This window comes from Micromesistius poutassou (genome assembly GCF_964030765.1).
Source record: "Micromesistius poutassou genome assembly, chromosome: 4".
NCBI classification, from domain to species: Eukaryota; Metazoa; Chordata; class Actinopteri; order Gadiformes; family Gadidae; genus Micromesistius; species Micromesistius poutassou.
This window is the reverse complement of record NC_140274.1, coordinates 4,432,950-4,452,407: the sequence shown is the minus strand read 5'-3', so window position 1 is coordinate 4,452,407 and position 19,458 is coordinate 4,432,950. Positions and strand designations below refer to the sequence as shown.

Sequence of the window (19,458 nt, the reverse complement as noted above, 5' to 3'; positions counted from 1 at the left end):
ACAGCAGTCAACCAGCCACCTCCCAGCAACAGCCCTTTCCAAGACGACAGTTGCTGTGGAGGACAGGGGAGGCATTATAGCAACCGCCAAGAGCAGCTGCCTGCAGCTAGAAGCCCTTGGATCCATCCCACAGCAGCCCAGTCCCAGTCGCACTTTTGCCAGCCAGCACAGCAGCTCAAGGCCCAGGGGGTCTGAGGAATATGCCCTGTTTTCCTGGTGGAGGATGCCCCTACTGAGGGCTGTTCCGGGCCCTCCATGGACTGCACCGCGGAAGAACTGACAGCTGTCTACTGAAAACCAGCTGATCATATTTTATTCCTATAGGTTAATCCACATTTCAGTTGCAAAATTTGTGGATGTCGTTGCAAATTATTCAGAATAAATAATAATAATAACATTGATCATGGTAGGCCTAATAATGTAGGCCTATCGCAATTATAGTGCCTTTCATTACCCAACACAAATAAATACGATTTTTCAACAGGGTGGACTTTTGCGAAGTAGGGTGGGCCACTATTTTTTCACATAAATTTTTTGATTCAGATATTGCCAGTACAGCAATTGTCCCAAAATTCAACAACACATTATTTCATCACAGATCAGACGATTAATGGCAAATAATAATAGGCTACATTGATAAATTGATCCATATTCAACCCCGGGGGGAATTTAAGGCACAACATGCATGCATGCATGGTTAAGAAGGAATTGGGGGAAAGGATCTTTGGCTTTGACTCCCTGAAGTCGATTGAACCGCCACATGGAGGAGAAAGGGATTGTTGCCGGTGCGGACTCTCAGACAGCTGCGGAGCTCAGCTCCGGGAGCTCCCGGACTCCCAGAGCTCCTCCGGCACCAGAGCTCCCAGACTCCTGGAGCTCCACTGCCGCCGGAGGAGAGCTGAGAGCTGAGCTCGCAGACTCCCCCAGGAGGAGCGCCATCAGGAGTCCGGGAGTCCGGCGGGAGCTCCAGGAGTCCGCAAACGGCAACAATCCATTTCTCCTCCATGTCGCTGTTCAATATGGACTTCAGATTGATGTGGAAGTGTAAGTGTAACCTGAAGCAGTCGTTAAGATTCATAATATCATCCAGAAGGCACACACAGCTTTTGGCCGTGATATTTTATATAATATTACATAATCTTATTGTTTAGATCTAGAGCGACATTTTCTCTGACGTCTCTGGTACTTCCACAACAAGTGAAGACTGGCCATGGTTGAGAATGAATTGGCAGAACAGAAAAATGGCGGTCACAAGAGGAAGCCTCTCTCAAACTCAGATGACGACGTGAACAGGCCAAATCATTTTTTGATGTGAACCCAGCATAACAGAATTGCTGTAAGTTCCAGCGATTGTGGACACAGCTTACGGACGCACACTGTGGCCGCCTAAATAGCTTGCAAAATTCAAGCATATTAATAATGAACAAAAAGAGCAATTCTGTAAATATTTGTAACATGATGAAACTTAATTCAAACAAGATGTAGCTCACACAATTTTGTATGACATTATAATATGGGCTATTTTTTTGGTTCCTTGAATTTCAGGTTAATGCTGGGCACTTCTGATAGGGTGGGCACTGGCCCACGTTGGCCCTTATGTGGCTACGCACCTAGTATATGTTAAATAAAGCACTTGATGGTAGGACAGAGAGTGTGCATTTAGTAGGGGATACATATTTTGGCAGGTCGAAAGTAGTCTGACAAAATATGTGTCCCCTATAACTTTGGCTAGTAAATAATAAACATGTATATTCTTCATTCAGTGTGCATTATAGAGAAGGGATACATATTTTGGCTATTTTTCGTATTTATTTGTGTTGGGTAATGAAAGGCACAATAGCTGCTTTTACATATGGACGTGCATCTGTCTATTCTACGGACGTGCCGTATATGTGAATGACATATCCTGACATTGGACCTCCTGACCTCCGTAGTATTTTCTCCAGAGGAAATGCTAATTACCTTATATGTAAATGAGCAGTAGAATGTCGGCATTTCGCACTTCACGTTAGTGGGCGTGTTGATGTTTTCAAGCGCCACTACGGCGGAAACACGCCCTAGGGTGGGAACAAAAAACACGCCAGGAGCAGGCTGCATATATAGGAGAGGCAAGGAGACATACGACTCAAAACGAGAATGGCCTGGAAACACAAAGAGGTTTTTCAGCTGCTTACTTTGAGGGCCGACAGTGCGGTGATCGCACATATGAAGGGAAGGCACTGCGAAAGACGCAGTAATGTACGACCGTATGGTGAAGAAGCTTGCTGAAATGGGAATTGTGAAGGGAAGGACACAACTCATCACAAAATTAAAATCCCTCGAAAAGCAGTTCACCACCGTGGTAGACCACAACAAATAAAAGTGGGAACGAACGCAAAACCTGCCAGTACCAGGATTTGTGTGAGACGATCTGGGGGGGGGGGACGACTGGCACCCCACAAGGCCGCTACGAGCGACAAATAATGCTCATTATCCATTGTCCATCCCCGTGCGGTCTCTTACGTCCATTAAAGACGTTAAATTAAAATATAGGCTAGGCCTACTATACGGGACGTAGACAGACTCATTTCACGGATTCCTGTACGACCAGGTTGCCTTAAACATCTGTCGCATATGTCAGGTGAAAACTAAATGTCAAGGGAAAGAGGCGGTGGTTGAAAAAAGTATTTTGATTGCTTATTAAGTTCACTCGTTGTTTATAATGGTTTATTCGTTTCCCAGTATTATTTCCTTAATTTAGAAGACAGTTTTGTTCATTTTTGAATTGAACAAAGTCGAGTCGAGCTGACCTTGCCTGCTGTACCCACGGCCCAAAATAAAGAACAGCCAAGACAATATCCTCAATTCAAACATGCCGTTTCATTTGGTCTCAACTGGCTACGGATGTGAACTTGGAATGAACATGCGCAACGGGGATTTCTAAAGGTTACTGTAGAGTGGCGGAGACTGCAGGAGCTGAATCATCACTACAGTAGAGCTAAGAAGGTTATACGAGTGCTTCAGACCAACCTTACCAACGCAAGATGTTAAGGTAGAACTTAAAGAAGAGGCTACGAATACCGGCGCTTTTGCCCATGGTAAGGCTTATTAATTATCTCTTTTGCCGGTAACGCAGTCGTTCGCAACGCCTTTCTTATTCATCATTCCTTCTATTGGTTTGTAGCTCATGCTCCAATCTTTCATCGATGCCTCAGATGTTGTGGATGCAACGAAATATCTGATGTATCGCTGCAACAACAGTTAAGAAGATCGCAGTGAGTTCTGCCTGTTCTGCTTCCATGCTGTCTGCGGTCAAACAACAACAAACCAACGTGACAGCGGCCGCAATTATACTACGTCATGTCCCGCCTTTTGAGAATTTAGACCCTACGTCATACCCCGCCCCTTGCAAGCCCGCCCCCCTAAACCATCCGGAGAGTCTACTGATGTCTGAGCAACACCGATGTCCGCATTTCGGGCGTCAAGTGTGAATAAGTGTGAATGACCCTCACGGTCGAGGGTATTTGCTCCACAAATACCGAGAAAAGACGGAGGTCACATGTGAAAGCAGCTAATGATTGCGATAGGCCTACATTATTAGGCCAACCATGATCAATGTTATTACTATTATTTATTCTGAATAATTTGCAACAACATCTGCAGATTTTGCAACTGAAATGTGGATTAGCCTATAGGACTAAAATACGATCAGCTGGTTTTCAGTAGACCGCTGTCAGTTCGTCCGTGGTGCAATGAATGAATAAAGATCGTAAACACGTAGGAAGAATAAAGGAAGAATAAGACCTCGTTGATAACCAACATTTAGAAAAAATATATATTTTAATTCAGCCATGGGTGAATTTGAAGTGTAGTGTGTACTTCCACCTGCACTGGATGCATAGTCGCTCCCACGGCAAAAGATACAAGTTTTATCGGGGGTAACTACATTGGCACGACACCGGCGACTTTCATTGGATAATGCTGCAATTTTGTCCCACCCACAGATGCTCTGTGTCTATGGACACAAATCACTCGATGGACTTGTGCTTGCTCATTTAAATGCTCAATGAACATAGCGATCTATATCATTTTATTTGTGAGTAAATATTTCACAGATGTGCAACTTCTGATGCATTAGTTCACATTTGGGTTTACGAATGCACAAATTTTGTTCTCAGAATATGAAACATGGGTGTGCAAATGTGTTTTCCACCAACTGCGCTGCAATGATTGGAGCAAAAGTGTCAAGTGCATGACTCTTTGAAGTTGTGATGTACAGGATAGGATTTGTGCACCTGTAATAAAGGACATGTGAACTCGTAGCCCCTATTTTGTTTACAATGGTAGAAAAAATATTTACGACTTCAAATTTACTGTTATACATTTGTGATTTTAGTGTACACATGCAAAATAAATATTTGCGACTTCAAATTTACTGTTACACATTTGTGACTTTAGTGTACACATGCTAAAGACTTTTGCTACAATAATACCTTCATAGATAAGATATAAGATGAATGATCAATACATATAACAGATATCTATGATTGTAGTTTATCACTATGGCTGCACTAACACTATGGGCCCTATCTTGCACCCAGCGCAATTGACTTTCTACTAGTGGTGGGCCGTTATCGGCGTTAACGTGCTGCGTTAACGCGAGACTCTTATCGGGCGATAAAAAAAATATTGCCGTTAATCTATTCTCAAAGTTGAATTAACCAGAAGCTGAGTGTTTAATAAAATATACTGTCCATAATCGCGCCATATGCTGAAGACAATGTAGCAATGATAATAGAAACAACTTGGGTGAGCGATGACACGTTTTGGGGTGATCGTGACATCAGAGCGTCAAAATAATTGGTGTTGTTGTTGTAATAATCCAAATCTTCCTCCGAGCTGCCCGCCTTGGTACGGCGGTAGGCGGACGCGTACCAGCCATCTGCCGTCAACACCGCCGCCCCGGCTGCCGCGATGCGCACCGGAGACGAGCGTCCCATGGACCTGTAGTGAGAGCGCGTCCCGGCGCCGTTATATTTTCCCCGCGTTTGAGTTTGTGATGCATTTTGGAAACAGGAGATGAGCCCCTGGTCTAATGCACCACCTGGCTTGAGAAACCCGTTCTCAAAGACTTACTTTTAGTCATTATTTAGGTAGCACACACATATTATGAATGCCTTCGGCAGAATTCAAATGAGCCATTTTAATCTAGATTAATTCCAAGATTAATCTAGATTAAGATTGACACGGTGCAAATGGCAATTTCGCCACTGACCGGCAAATACCTCGTCTGAATGCACTAGCGGATAGCGCAGTGGGTGTTGCTATTTTGCCATGCCATGACAGGTCGGAACTACAACATAAGCTGCACACACATGGCTATACACAGCACAAATATGCAAACAATATGCCTAATTGAAATATTATGTCAAAGATTGTTCATGTGTGAAACTGCATAGAAAGTGGATTGTGGAAAAAAAAAATTCATAGGGGCTGCATGAATGAACACTGTAGTAAGCTATGCCATGCATTGAAATAATAATAATAACAATAATAAACTCGAGCAAAGTATATCCCAGCCTTCCAAAACTAAATCTTGTTTTAGGGTGAATGATAACGTTGGTTAAATTATTTGGGAAAGAACAGCTGATACAGCGGTAAGAAGTTGTACTTCATCAATGCATCTGCAAACACCGTACAGCAAACACATATTTTCTTGACAGACATTGTGTACAAGCCGATAACTTTTAGGATTGATGAGTATTTGATTGTGAGAAAACAGTAAATATGATCATGAGAAAATAGTTTTACGGCGAATGAGTGTTTAAAAGAATGAATGAATGAATGCGGGTGATGTTTGGCGTGTGTGCACCCATCTGTTTAAACACATGCAAACTAAACACGTAACGCATAATACAGTCCATGGCAATGTATATTAACGGGGGGATGCATATTATGAACACAAGTCGATAATGTATACAATACAGGTAATCTATATGCCGCATATCATTAAATAGACCCACAGTACTGTATATCATATGTGTTAAGTTGTTTTTGCCGAAATTTACATGACGAATCAGTGTTTCTTAAGTTGTAGAATAAAACGCTATTCCATGTGTGAATTAGGCCTATTATTTGACTCTAAACTGAGCCATTTGAAGTTTGAAATTCATGTGGTTATGCATCTGTCTCAGAGGAGACAAAATATCAACTTGTCAACTTCAAATGCACTCATGGCTCTTAAAGGGGATGGGAGATGGGAGAACTCTCATTGGTTTATTGCACGTTACGCTCAAAACAAACCTATGGGTATTCAGACCAGCCCATTTTAGATTTGTGTCGGACGCAAGACTCATTTATCCACTGGTATAATAGCAACAGCGCCAGATATCCACCCACAAAGCTACTTGCGTTTCGTGTTTCATACTTGCATTTCAGACGGTTAAAATAGGGTCCTATGTGTTGAGAAACATAATTAGGCTGTTACCTCCACCATGTCCTACAACTAGTACAGTGTCCATGGTCACTATGACAAAGATATCAGATTGTAATTGGTTAAACAAATATATTGGCTGGTGAGAGCCGTAAAAAAAAATCAACCTTTGTGCGAATAAAATTTATGTTGTTGTTTCAAATTCGGCAATCAGTGCTCTATATCACAACAAAAACACATCTATTCACGCTGTCGAGAGGCGGTGTTAATATAATAACCTTTTGTGCCTATTATTTACTTGGCAAGAAAGACATTTTTATTGCTAGAATACCCTCTAGTGGGCAGAACGTTTAATAGTGGCATTGGCCATGCCTGTATATACAGTGAAGAGGAACATAGTAAGCATTAACAATTCAAATATAATTTGTTAATTAAAAATAATAAGGAATGAAAATCTAATGGGATTACAGAGGAAGATTGACAGCTCTACTGGGTTCATGATTTATTTTTATGCAATAAATGCCCTTTATTTAAGTAATCCTCTCCTTGTCATTTTTTTTAAGGCTCAATATACCAAGTGAACAAACATCTGGACACAATTATAAATTGCAGAATTCCTGCTGCGCCATCTGCCCAAAACAGACTGCACCAATATGCCATCCCGCGTGCCTCGTCCGCTTAGGTTTTTTCGGTGCGTGCCACCAGGCCTGAAAAAATTCTAGGCAAAACACTTTACGCAAATAGGCTGTTACGTCCGCCATGTCTTTCAACTTCTACAATGGCCTTTGATGGGCAAAAACAAACACATCACATCTATGGTATGCCTTTTCAACTTTTCTCATGTCAAGGCCCGAAAGGTCAAATCAACCCAGAACGTAGTATGCCTTTCAACTTTTATGTCATGGCCCGTAAGGTCAAGTCAACCCAGAATACGGTCAGATATCCCACCGTTAGATCACAGTAATTAACACATAGCCTAACCACAGCCCAGGGCGCCTCCCGCCCTTCTCAAGGTTAGGGGGCTGAACAGGGAGCTGGACCCGGGTAACCCCCACGCCAGCTCTGAACACATAAAACACACACACACAGAGAACCATCATGCTCATCTGAAGCGGAGCCTCCACGGAGGTGAAGCTCCAGACGACCTCAGCGCTGTTAGGGACATTCTCGCTCGATCGATCTCCTATGCTTTAGGACTCAGTGTAACCTTTGCTACTTCACCAAATAAATCCGAGGCCCTGTGCTGACAAATTTGATCTCCTCTCCGTCTCAGTTTATCTGCTCGAGTAATTGGACCGACGATATTTTCCCAACACCTTGGTGACTAATGCAAAGGTGAAACACTGAATTGTATAATTAAAAAACACTATACACATGCAAAAAATACACATACACCCTCTGACTCTACACCCATGCACCTGTTTTAGTGCTAAACAACCAAATTAAATGAAAGAACACAAGATATCTTAAAAAGATGTCTTGTGTTCTTAGATGAAGATAAAGGTAAGAAAAATGTAAATTTAATGCTATTTCATGAAGGAAGCTGTAGAAATGTTGGATGTTTAGAATTATTATATTAGTAATGTATGATACTGAGTGATTCATTATTGTGATGCAATCCAGTTCCACCCCCCAAATGTCTGCCTAGTCTTGATAGGCTAAACAATAAAATAAAAAAAATATTGGCAAAGGGGATGACATTTGACATTGTTTATAAAGATGTCTTTAAGAAAGGATGTAGTTTGAGAAGGGTTGGTTCAGATTACAGGGCAGTCATGAGAGCTCATAAAGAATCACACTTGCTCATATGTGTTGGTTTGTTTCTGTTCCCCTTCTCTTCCTTTATGTCTTCAACAGGTCCCCTCTATTGTACATCACAGAGACAATTTAATCTGAATGGATTGCACAAGTTTGGAGATGTTATTCTAGGAGGGATCTTTAAGATGAATTTGTACACTGCATCTTCTGAACTTTACTTTACTTCAGGGCCAAAACATCCCATCTGCTATGGGTGAGTAACAATGTTGTTTACATGCAAAATTAAATTTAGAAATTCTGCTAAGAGTATGTCTAGGATTATGTCAATCAAGGCTTTTGAACTATTCAGAAAGAACAATTATGTTTGTGTACAAAGATTTTGAATTATATAATTATTGTTTTTTAGCTTTGATCCTGTAGGTTTCAGACAGGCTCAGACCATGGCCTTTGCTGTTGATGAAATTAACAGAAACTCCAAACTGCTTCCTAATATATCTTTAGGATACCATCTTTATGATAGCTGTAGCAATCTAGGGATCTCATTACGTGCGGCACTTTCTATGACCAGTGGCAGTGGAGAGCCGTTTCAATTAAATGAGAGCTGTAACGGGAAACCTCCTGTGCTAGGAATTGTGGGAGATACTTCCTCCACACGAACTATTGCTATTTCTAGTATAGCAAGCTTGTACAGGGTACCAATGGTAAGTTGTCATCTATTTTCCAATCAGACAAGGCTTCCATTTGATTATAGGCATTACTTTTAAAATTACTAAAATAAATGAGTCAAGTCAAAAGACAAGACCAAATAAATTCTAATAAATTCAGGCAGATGGATCATAACAATTGTTTCTTTATGTTGGACAGGTGAGTTATTTTGCCACATGTTCCTGTCTGAGTAACAGGAGGCTGTTCCCATCTTTCTTTAGAACTATTCCAAGTGATGCCTTTCAGGTATAGCACTTTCTTTACCACAGCAACAATTTTAGTTTTCATGACGCGTCATCAATTATCTGCATGCATATTATGGCTTTGCAATGTGTTAGATATTCATACATGTAGGGAATATTCAAACAAGATGTTACACCGGCTATTCATTTCAACAGGTACGAGCTATACTCTTAATTCTCAAGAGGTTTAACTGGACTTGGTTTGGCCTGTTAATCAGTGATGACGACTACGGAATCCATGCCGCCCGATCCTTCCAGTCAGGCCTGGCCCAGTCTGGTGGAGGCTGTCTGGCTTATCTAGAGGTTCTTCCCTGGGGAAAAGATGAAGAGGTGCTGCAAAGGATCGTTGGCATAATGAAGAAATCCACATCTCGTGTGGTTATTGTTTTTGCACATCAAAGCAACATGCTTAATCTCATGGAAGAGGTTTGTTATTTTTCTTAGGAATAGGGATATAGGAAAGATTTTCCAAAAGTAAAATTGAAAAGCACAAATATGTTGCAGTAGATGCAATACTGGAGTAAACAATTTATATATTTTATACATTCCAATCCACAGGTGGTAAGGCAGAATGTTACGGGCCTACAGTGGATGGCCAGTGAAGCCTGGACTACAGCAATTGTTCTTCAGACCCCCAGCTACATGCCTTTTCTTGCAGGCACTCTGGGCATTGCCATCCGCCGGGGGGAGATACCAGGACTCAGGGAATTCCTTCTGAGTATACACCCTGACAATGACAGACAAAGCAGCCAGGACAACAATTTAGTGCGGGTTTCACCTTACACACCGATTCAGAATCGCAAGCAAATATCTTGTAGGAATACTTTTCAATGTATATGTGACCTATACATGATACTTATGTTTGCTTATGAATCCCCCTTATTCATGAATTCCCCTTTATTAGGTGAAGCAGTTTTGGGAGCACATATTTCAGTGCAAGTTTGTGACCCCTGGCATGGAGTTGGAAGGAAAGACTCAAGAAAGACTATGTGCAGGCAATGAGAGTCTAAGGAATATAGAGACTGAATTCCTGGATCTGTCTAACCTCAGGTCAGAGTATAATGTGTACAAGGCAGTATATGCTCTGGCACATGCCCTACATGACATTCTGCAGTGTGTTCCGGGGAGTGGGCCTTTCCAAGGTCAAAGTTGTGCCAGTTTACAGGGACTAGAGCCATGGCAGGTCTGTCTTCAATAAAAATCCATTATATTCAGTTTTTTTCCTGTGATTTATTATGATGTAGATTTGAGAGCTCAATACTGCAATGTTAATGTTTTCACTCTTTACTCTTCTTTCCTGCCATCCAGCTTGTATATCAATTGCAAAGGGTCAATTTCACTACACATTTTGGTGATCAAGTGTCATTTGATGAGAGTGGGGATGCTTTGCCAATCTACGATGTGATTAACTGGATGTGGCTCTCAGATGGAAGCACAGAGGTTAAAAATGTGGGCGAGGTCAATGAATTGGCTTCAAAAATCGATAATCTTAATCTTGACGAAGACAAAATCTTTTGGAATTTTGAACCTAAAAAGGTCTGCTTACAATCAACCCATTGCCCTTGACATGTTTATTTATTATCACATGAAATGGACATTTTTTTGAATGCAATGACATTGTTCCCCATTTAGCCTCCCAAGTCAGTGTGTAGTGAGAGCTGTCCCCCTGGCACCCGCATGGCCAGAAAGAAAGGTGAACCTGTCTGCTGCTTCGACTGCATCGCTTGTTCAGAAGGAGAAGTTAGCAATAAAAAAGGTTTGTTTGATACATAAATTTCTACAATGCAAATCTATTGTACATATATTGTCAAACTCAACTGCTAAATAGTAATTACTTCATGTTGTTTATTAGACTCAACAAAATGTACCAGGTGTCCAGAGGAGTTTTGGTCCAACCGCCAACGTGATCACTGTGTGGCCAAAACCATGGAGTTTCTTTCCTATATTGAACCCCTGGGCATCTCCTTGACCACTGCTTCATTATCTGGAACACTTTTATGCACTATTGTTTTTGGAATCTTCACTTATCATCGTACCACCCCAGTGGTTAAAGCCAACAACTCTGAGCTTAGCTTCCTCATTCTGCTGTCACTCAAACTGTGCTTCTTGTGCTCCTTGCTTTTTATTGGTCAACCACGGCTGTCGACTTGTCAGTTGAGGCAAGCAGCCTTCGGGATCAGCTTTGTTCTGTGTGTCTCGTGTATCCTGGTGAAGACCATGGTAGTTCTGGCAGTATTCAAGGCCTCCAAACCAGGAGGTGGCAGTAGTCTGAAGTGGTTTGGGGTAATGCAACAGAGAGGGACAGTTGTATTTCTTACTTTAATACAAGCAGCAATTTGTACAACATGGCTTATTTCGTCCTCACCAACTCCTCATAAAAACACACAGTACTACAAAGACAAGATTATAGTTGAGTGTGTAGTGGGGTCGACAGTTGGATTTGGATTATTATTAGGCTATATTGGCTTACTGGCTATTCTCAGTTTCTTACTAGCTTTCTTGGCACGGAATCTACCAGATAACTTCAATGAGGCCAAGTTTATTACTTTCAGCATGTTGGTATTCTGTGCTGTTTGGATAGCCTTCATCCCAGCTTATATCAACTCTCCTGGAAAATATGCAGATGCTGTAGAGGTATTTGCCATTCTAGCTTCTAGTTTTGGGCTGTTATTCGCCTTATTTGGACCAAAGTGTTACATAATAATCTTGAAGCCTGAGAAAAACACCAAAAAAGCTATAATGGGCCGAGGCACACCAAGATCATAAAAAAGGGTTATCTGGGTATTTTATGAAAGAAGAGATTTAGTCAGTGAGTAGAATCACTACAATACCTACTTTCTATTATAACTTAATTTTCAATCGTAGTTTAAAATCATTAAAGATCTATAATTATAACTGCAATTCTTTTACAGATCTGTAGGATTAATTTGTCCAACATTTGTCAAAAGAGAGAATAAAACTTGTCTTTAACATTGTGACGACACCACTTAATTTTTACCAGATTATGCAAGCCTAATTCTTCTTTAATTCTGTAGAGACTGATAAGAGCCCCGATATCCTACCCCCCCCGCTCAATCCTTCTCTCCTTCACTCCTGTGCATATCAATGGACCACTGAAAACAAAGGAACAGCACTGAGCGGCGGCAGCTGATCGTATTGGAGGTCTAATTCAAATGTGGCATCTGATGCACACACACACAAGCTAAAACTTTTTAGTAGCCAATGTAAGCTCCAACGTACAGTCTGACAACGACACTTTGACAAAGTGTCTGTTAAGGTTTTAAAATCAAAATTGTTTAGCCACTGTAGAAATACATTTGTTGAAATAGTCTTCTGAAACCTCCATCTGGCCACTCTCAAATCAGTTTTTTTTTAAAGTCTAGACAAATATTTCCGTAACAAAGTAGTAAAAAAAAATAGACCAGCCACCAGATGGGGAGGGTTTGGGGACAATGGGGTTGTTGTTTTTTATTTAAGGTATCGTATTGGTAACCTGTTAAAAGTTCAGTTTATAGAGTTTGTATTTATTTTTTGGAGGGAGGTATGTTGAGGTGTGTGGATGACGTTTGATTTGACCAGCCTCACCTGGCCTGATAAAGGCTAAATAGACTCTGGGGCTGGTGGAGGTAGCACACCTGTGGTGCTTTTGGCAATCAAGGCACCCAGGATAAGCCAGCCATTACCACACACTCAGGAAGATAGATCTGGCATGTCAGTATTCAACACCTGCTCTGCATGCAACAAAACTTCCAACTCTGTAATAAACCAGTTTTCTACATCTACCTTTGTCTTTGTGTATGAGAAGCCCAGAAAAGCCACAAGCCTAAGTGGCGTGTGGAGGGTCAACTGGTACAATATCCAATCATTTTTGATAAAGATGAGTTGGCTCCTACATGGGATTTTAAAACCCGTTTGTATTGACTCTCCAATAGATATGGTCATACGGCCTGTCATTTACTGCTTCAGTACATTTTATGTGTCTGGATCCACTCCTTAACCAAACAAAACAACAATAACAATAAAAGGTAATCCACTTCCTGTGTATTCACAGGGTTGCTTTTAAAATATGTATACAATTGAGGAGATCTACATACACGTGGTGGCCAATTTCAGAGCAGACACTACCCAGGTGTAGTGGAAGAAAGTTCCCTTCATCCTATAATTATAAGATTTGACCAGTTAAATAAACACATAATTGCAAGTACCTTTTGTATTATGACTTATTTTTGCAACATTTAAGAGAACTAAATTATGGTCATTATATAGGGCTTCGACAACGTGCAACACTTGCAATGCCTCCATTTCGGAAGTATAGTACCATAGAAATGTAATTGGTATTAAAGGTGGTTTGGTTATTGTTTGGTAATGAATAGTAAAAAGAAAATGTCAGGGGGGGTGGAATCGTTGGGATGGGGTAAAGTCGTTGAGGAGCAAATTTTGCCAAAGCACTTCCCATGCGAGAGGGGCACTTGAAATGAAAGTGCACAAGATATCGATAAAAAACACTGTATTCAAAGCTTTTTCATTAAGGAAGCAGTATAATTGTTGGATGTTTACAATTGTTATTCATTCTTTGATGCTATTATGGTAATGAAGTCCAGTTCCCTCCCCAAAATGTCTGCCTAGCCTTGATAGATACAGCAATAAAAAAAGAGTAAATTGGCAAAGGGGATGGCATTAAACTGTATAAAAAGTTGTGTTTAAAAAATCATTTAGTTCAGAAAGGTGGGGTCAGATTTGAGGGCAGTCATGAGAGCTCATAAAGGATCACACTTGCTTATTTGTGTATGTTTATTTTTGGTCTCTTTCTCCTCTCATATGTCTTCAACAGGTCCCTTCTCTTGTACATCAAAGAGACAGTTTAATCTGAATGGAATGCAAAAGTCTGGGGATGTTATTCTGGGAGGGATCTTTAGTTGTAACTTTTACACTGCATCTTCTGATCTGTATTTTACTTCAGAGCCAAACGATCCCATTTGCTTTGGGTGAGTACGTCTAATATTGTGTTGATAAAGGCATTTTCACTATATGACAATGTTGTTTATGTATAAAAGAAATGTAATCATTTATGTTCTTTAGCTTTAGTCATGTAGGTTTCAGACAAGCCCAGACCATGGCATTTGCTGTTGATGAAATTAACAGAAACTCCAAACTGCTTCCTAATGTATCCTTGGGATACAGTCTTTATGACAGCTGTGGAAACCTATGGAATGCATTGAGTGCAGCTCTGTCTATGACCAGCGGCAGCGGAGAGCCATTTAAATTAAGTGAGAGCTGCTACGGCTATCCTCCTGTGCTTGGAATTGTAGGAGATTCTTCTTCAACACGTACTATTGCTATTTCTAGCATAGTAAGCTTGTATAGGGTACCAATGGTAAGTTGAAACCTAATTTATAAACTGACAAAGATTCTGGTTGATGATTGCCATTACTTTTAAAATTACTAATCAAAGATAATTAAGTCAAAAGCCAAAGCCGATTCAATTCTAATGACATTTAGGCAGATAAATTGTAACAATTGTTTCTATCTTTACATTGGACAGGTGAGTTATTATTCCACATGTTCCTGTCTGAGTGACAGGAGGCAGTTCCCTTCCTTCTTTAGAACTATTCCAAGTGATGCATTTCAGGTAGAGTGCATTCCTTACCATAGGAAAGATTTTTGTATCCATGAAGCATCATAAATAACATGCATGCGACTCAGCTTTGAAATGGGAATTAGATATTGAAACATGTCTGTAAATATTTAGACTGTTGCACAAGTGCACATGTTCCACAAGCTATTTTTATTTTTTGTATTAAAACAGGTGCGAGCTATGCTCCAAATTCTCAGGCGGTTTAACTGGACTTGGTTAGGCCTGTTAATCAGTGATGATGACTACGGACTCAACGTTGCCCGATCCTTCCAGTCAGACCTGGCCCTCTCTGGGGGAGGCTGTCTGGCTTATCTAGAGGCTCTACCTAAGAGTAACGATGTAGATGAGCTGCAAAGGATTGTTGGCATAATGAAGAAATCCACATCCCGTGTGGTTATTGCTTTTGCACATCAAAGCAACATGCTTAAACTCATGGAAGAGGTTAGTGATTTGTGTTATTGATAGGGATGTAGTGAGATTTTTTTTTGCACATTCTGTAAGCTAATCTTTTAAATATAACTAGTGAAATTTGATTAAAAAGCACAAATATGTTGCAGTAGATGCATTACTGGTGTTTAAACTTGATACACTTAATGCATTAAAATCCACAGGTGGTAAGGCAGAATGTTACGGGCCTACAGTGGATGGCCAGTGAAGCTTGGACTACAGCCGTTGTTCTACAGACCCCCAGCTACATGCCTTTTCTTGCAGGCACTCTGGGCATTGCAATCCGCCGGGGGGAGATACCAGGCCTCAGGGACTTCCTACTGAGAATACGCCCTGACAATGACACACTCAGCAGCCAGGACAACAATTTAGTGCGGGTCTCATTTTACACACTGATTCAGAATCACAATCAAATATCTTGTATGAATACTTTTAAATATATGTGACCTATGCATGATAATTATGTTTGATTATGAATCCCCCTTAATTTAGGTGAAGCAGTTTTGGGAGCACGCATTTCAGTGCAAGTTTGTATCCCCTGGCATGGAGTTTGAAGGGCAGACTCAGGAAAAACGTTGTACAGGGAATGAGATTCTAAAGAATACAGAGACTGAATTCCTGGATCTGTCTAACCTCAGGCCAGAGTACAATGTGTACAAGGCAGTATATGCCCTGGCACATGCTCTACATGACAGTCTGCAGTGTGTTCCAGGGAGAGGGCCTTTCAAAGGGCAAAGCTGTGCCAGTTTACAGGGACTAGAGCCATGGCAGGTCTGTTTTCAATTAAATTTCATTAGAAAATAAAAATGACATTATTTTTCCATGATTTAATATATTGTCGATTTGACAACTCAATTGTACAACGTAAATTGTCTCACTCTTTACTCGTTTCCTACAAAACAGCTGTTAAATTACTTGCAAAGGGTCAATTTCACAACAGATTTTGGTGATCAAGTGTCATTTGATGAAAGTGGGGATGTTTTACCAATCTATGATGTGATGAACTGGATGTGGCTGTCAAATGGAACCACAGAGGTTAAAAATGTGGGCGAGGTCAATGAATTGGCTTCAAGACTAGATAATCTTATCCTTGAGGAAAAGCAAATCTTTTGGAATTTTGAATCTAAAAAGGTTTGCTTACAATCAACCTAATATCCTTGACATGTTCAATTTATCATAATATAAAAGGTGAAATATTTTTAAATGCAATCAACTTGTTCGCTCCTTAGCCTCCCAGGTCAGTGTGTAGTGAGAGCTGTCCACCAGGCACCCGCTTGGCCAGAAAGAACGGTGAACCTGTCTGCTGCTTCGACTGCATTCCTTGTTCAGAAGGAAAAATTAGCAATAAGACAGGTTTGTTTGCACAAATATATTTCTACACTGTACATCTATTGTACATATATTGTCAGACACAAGTAATACAATTTTAATTTCCATTTATTTATTTCCCATTAGATTCAACACAATGTACCAGCTGTCCAAAGGAGTTTTGGTCCAACCCCCAACGTGATCACTGTGAACCCAAAATCATCGAGTTTCTTTCCTATGTGGAACCCCTTGGCATCTCCTTGACCACTGCATCATTATCTGGCACACTTTTATGCACTATTGTTTTTGGAATCTTCACTCATCATCGGACCACGCCAGTGGTCAGGGCCAACAACTCAGAGCTTAGCTTCCTCATTCTGCTGTCACTCAAATTATGCTTCTTGTGCTCCTTGCTTTTCATTGGTTACCCAAGGCTGTGGACTTGTCAGTTGCGGCAAGCAGCCTTTGGGATCAGCTTTGTGCTGTGTGTCTCGTGTATCCTGGTGAAGACCATGGTAGTTCTGGCGGTATTCAAGGCCTCCAAACCAGGTGGTGGTGGTAATCTGAAGTGGTTTGGGGTAATGCAACAGAGAGGGACAGTTGTATTTCTTACTTTAATACAAGCAGCAATTTGTACAACCTGGCTTATGTCATCCTCACCAACTCCTCATAAAAACACACAGTACTACAAAGACAAGATAATAGTCGAGTGTGTAGTGGGGTCGACAGTTGGATTTGGAGTTTTACTAGGCTATATTGGCTTACTGGCTATTCTAAGTTTCTTACTTGCTTTCTTGGCACGGAATCTACCAGATAACTTCAATGAGGCCAAGTTTATCACATTCAGCATGTTGGTCTTCTGTGCTGTTTGGATAGCCTTCATCCCAGCTTATATCAACTCTCCTGGGAAATATGCAGATGCTGTAGAGGTGTTTGCCATTCTAGCTTCCAGTTTTGGGCTATTATTGGCCCTATTTGGACCAAAGTGTTACATAATAATCCTGAAGCCTGAGAAAAACACAAAAAAAGCTTTAATGGGGCGAGGAAAACCATTATCATAAAAACATGGTTATCTGGCAATCTTTTTAAAAGAAAAAATGATTCAATTAGTATAATTTAATAACTAATAACTTCAATACCTACTTCATATTATAACTTATATTATAACATTTTAAATTGCAGTTTTAAATCATTACAGATCTCAAATAACAACCACAGTTAATTTATTGATCTGTATGATTAGTTTGACTATTCAACATAGAGAGAATAAATCTTGTTTTCAACATTGTGATGACACTTATTATTTTTTTACCAGAATATGCAAGGATAATTAGGTATTCCCAGTGTATCTGTGGATACATACTGTGGATACGTTTTTCTAGGGTTTAGGTATTCACAGTTTACTGTGGATGCCTATTGTTATTCTAGGGTTTGGGTATTATTATTTATATTCCGGATTAGTAATGCCTATATCTCCACAGTGGACTGGTTAAAATTTTTCAAATTTGGGGTATATATATATACATATCTCTGTGCCAAAATTTGGTGCCGATAGGTAAAAGAAAATCTGAACTTAATGACCCATAATGTCCCTCTGATTTTGCTGTACAGTGAAAATTTTGTGTCATCCTTCAGAACCAAAGCATGAAATGAGTAACAGTTTTCATATCCAGGATCAATGGACTTATCTGATGATCTGGGAATTGGTATTGATTTAGTAAAACATTTCTGTGTTATGGAAAATTCAATATTTGCGAACATTATTCCATCAATCACAAGTCAGCTTTAGAAGGAAGCAAAAACTTGCCATGCACATAGAGGCCAGGCTCCTGAACACGTGTGTAAAAAGTGTGTGCCGATAGCTCAAAGACTGAGGTCACAGTACCATTGCTCCATTTCGATCATCGCAAGTCTGCGTAAGAGGAATGCAGGAACTTGAAACTTTTCAGGAACATAGAGGACCCCTCCCTTAACATTTTTACATAGTTGGTGTGTCTATCTGTATCTCTGAGTGTGCCTGTCTCTCTGTATGTATGCGTGTGCGTTCATGTGTGTGTGCACATGTGAGTGAATAACAAAGACCCTCCCATTTACATTTAGGAGATTTTGCTGACGCTTTTATCCAAAGTGACTTACAACCATTCATTCACACATTCACACACCGACGGCGGAGTCAACCACGCAGGGCGACAGCCAGCTCGTCGGGAGCAGTCAGGTTGAGGCGTCTTGCTCAGGAACACCTCGACACTCAGCTAGGAGGAGCAAGGGATCGAACTAGCAACCTTCAGGATACCAGTCAACACTCTCTACCTCCTGAGCTACTGCCGCCTCTCCCTCCCCTGCCAGGTTAGGGTTAGGGTGCGGCCGCCTATCCCAGCGGTCCGTAGGCTCTGAATACCTCATGTGACTACCTGTTTTTCTTTGTCTCTTTAGAAACTGGCAAGAGCCCCGAGATCCAAGCCCCCCAGTTCCATCCTCTTCTCTCCTTCACTCCCGTGCATATCAATGAAAGCAACTGAAAACAAATAAACAATGAGCAGTGGCAGCGTATTTGAGTTCTAATTAAAATATGGCATCTGAAGCACACACACAAACTAAACTTTTTCTGTAGCTGATGTGAATACAAGCTACAACGTCCAGTCCAGACACCAACGTCCGAACGTCCATCAGAATCGTGTAGCTAATGTAGAAATACATTTGTTCAAATCAAAACCTCTCTTCATAACAAAATAGGAAGCCCTGCATAACTCCACCACTTGCACTTCGCTTCCAGCAAAGTAGCTGTGTCTCCCTGCAAAAGTTCAGCTATAGCATCTTCGAAGTTCTGTATCAGAGATAATGGCAAATGGGATTCATTGGTTTAGTCGCTACACACACACATATATATATATATATATATATATATACATACAAAAAGTATCATTCATATGGAAACAGCACCCCTTCTTCCA

The 19,458-nt window shown here is 40.7% G+C and overlaps 1 protein-coding gene and 2 pseudogenes across 3 annotated transcripts; all 3 read left to right on the top strand.

The window, feature by feature from the left end:
• The first annotated feature begins 760 nt into the window (after nt 1–760).
• On the top strand, nt 761–10,119 carry LOC311342407 (extracellular calcium-sensing receptor-like; annotated as a pseudogene). Its single transcript has 5 exons — nt 761–1,044; nt 8,691–8,871; nt 9,035–9,121; nt 9,274–9,543; nt 9,676–10,119. The product of its transcript is annotated as an extracellular calcium-sensing receptor-like (transcript).
• A 675-nt stretch (nt 10,120–10,794) lies between these two features.
• On the top strand, nt 10,795–11,883 carry LOC311342155 (extracellular calcium-sensing receptor pseudogene; annotated as a pseudogene). The gene has a single exon. The product of its transcript is annotated as an extracellular calcium-sensing receptor pseudogene (transcript).
• Nucleotides 11,884–14,185: 2,302 nt separating this feature from the next.
• LOC311342406 (extracellular calcium-sensing receptor-like) lies at nt 14,186–17,568 on the top strand (the record flags this gene model as incomplete). Its single annotated transcript, XM_084467244.1, has 8 exons — nt 14,186–14,491; nt 14,660–14,746; nt 14,924–15,193; nt 15,364–15,570; nt 15,692–15,970; nt 16,103–16,330; nt 16,429–16,552; nt 16,655–17,568. The coding sequence occupies 8 exons, from the start codon at nt 14,186–14,188 to the stop codon at nt 17,566–17,568; spliced, it is 2,415 nt and encodes an 804-aa protein (XP_084323370.1).
• Nucleotides 17,569–19,458: the final 1,890 nt, after the last annotated feature.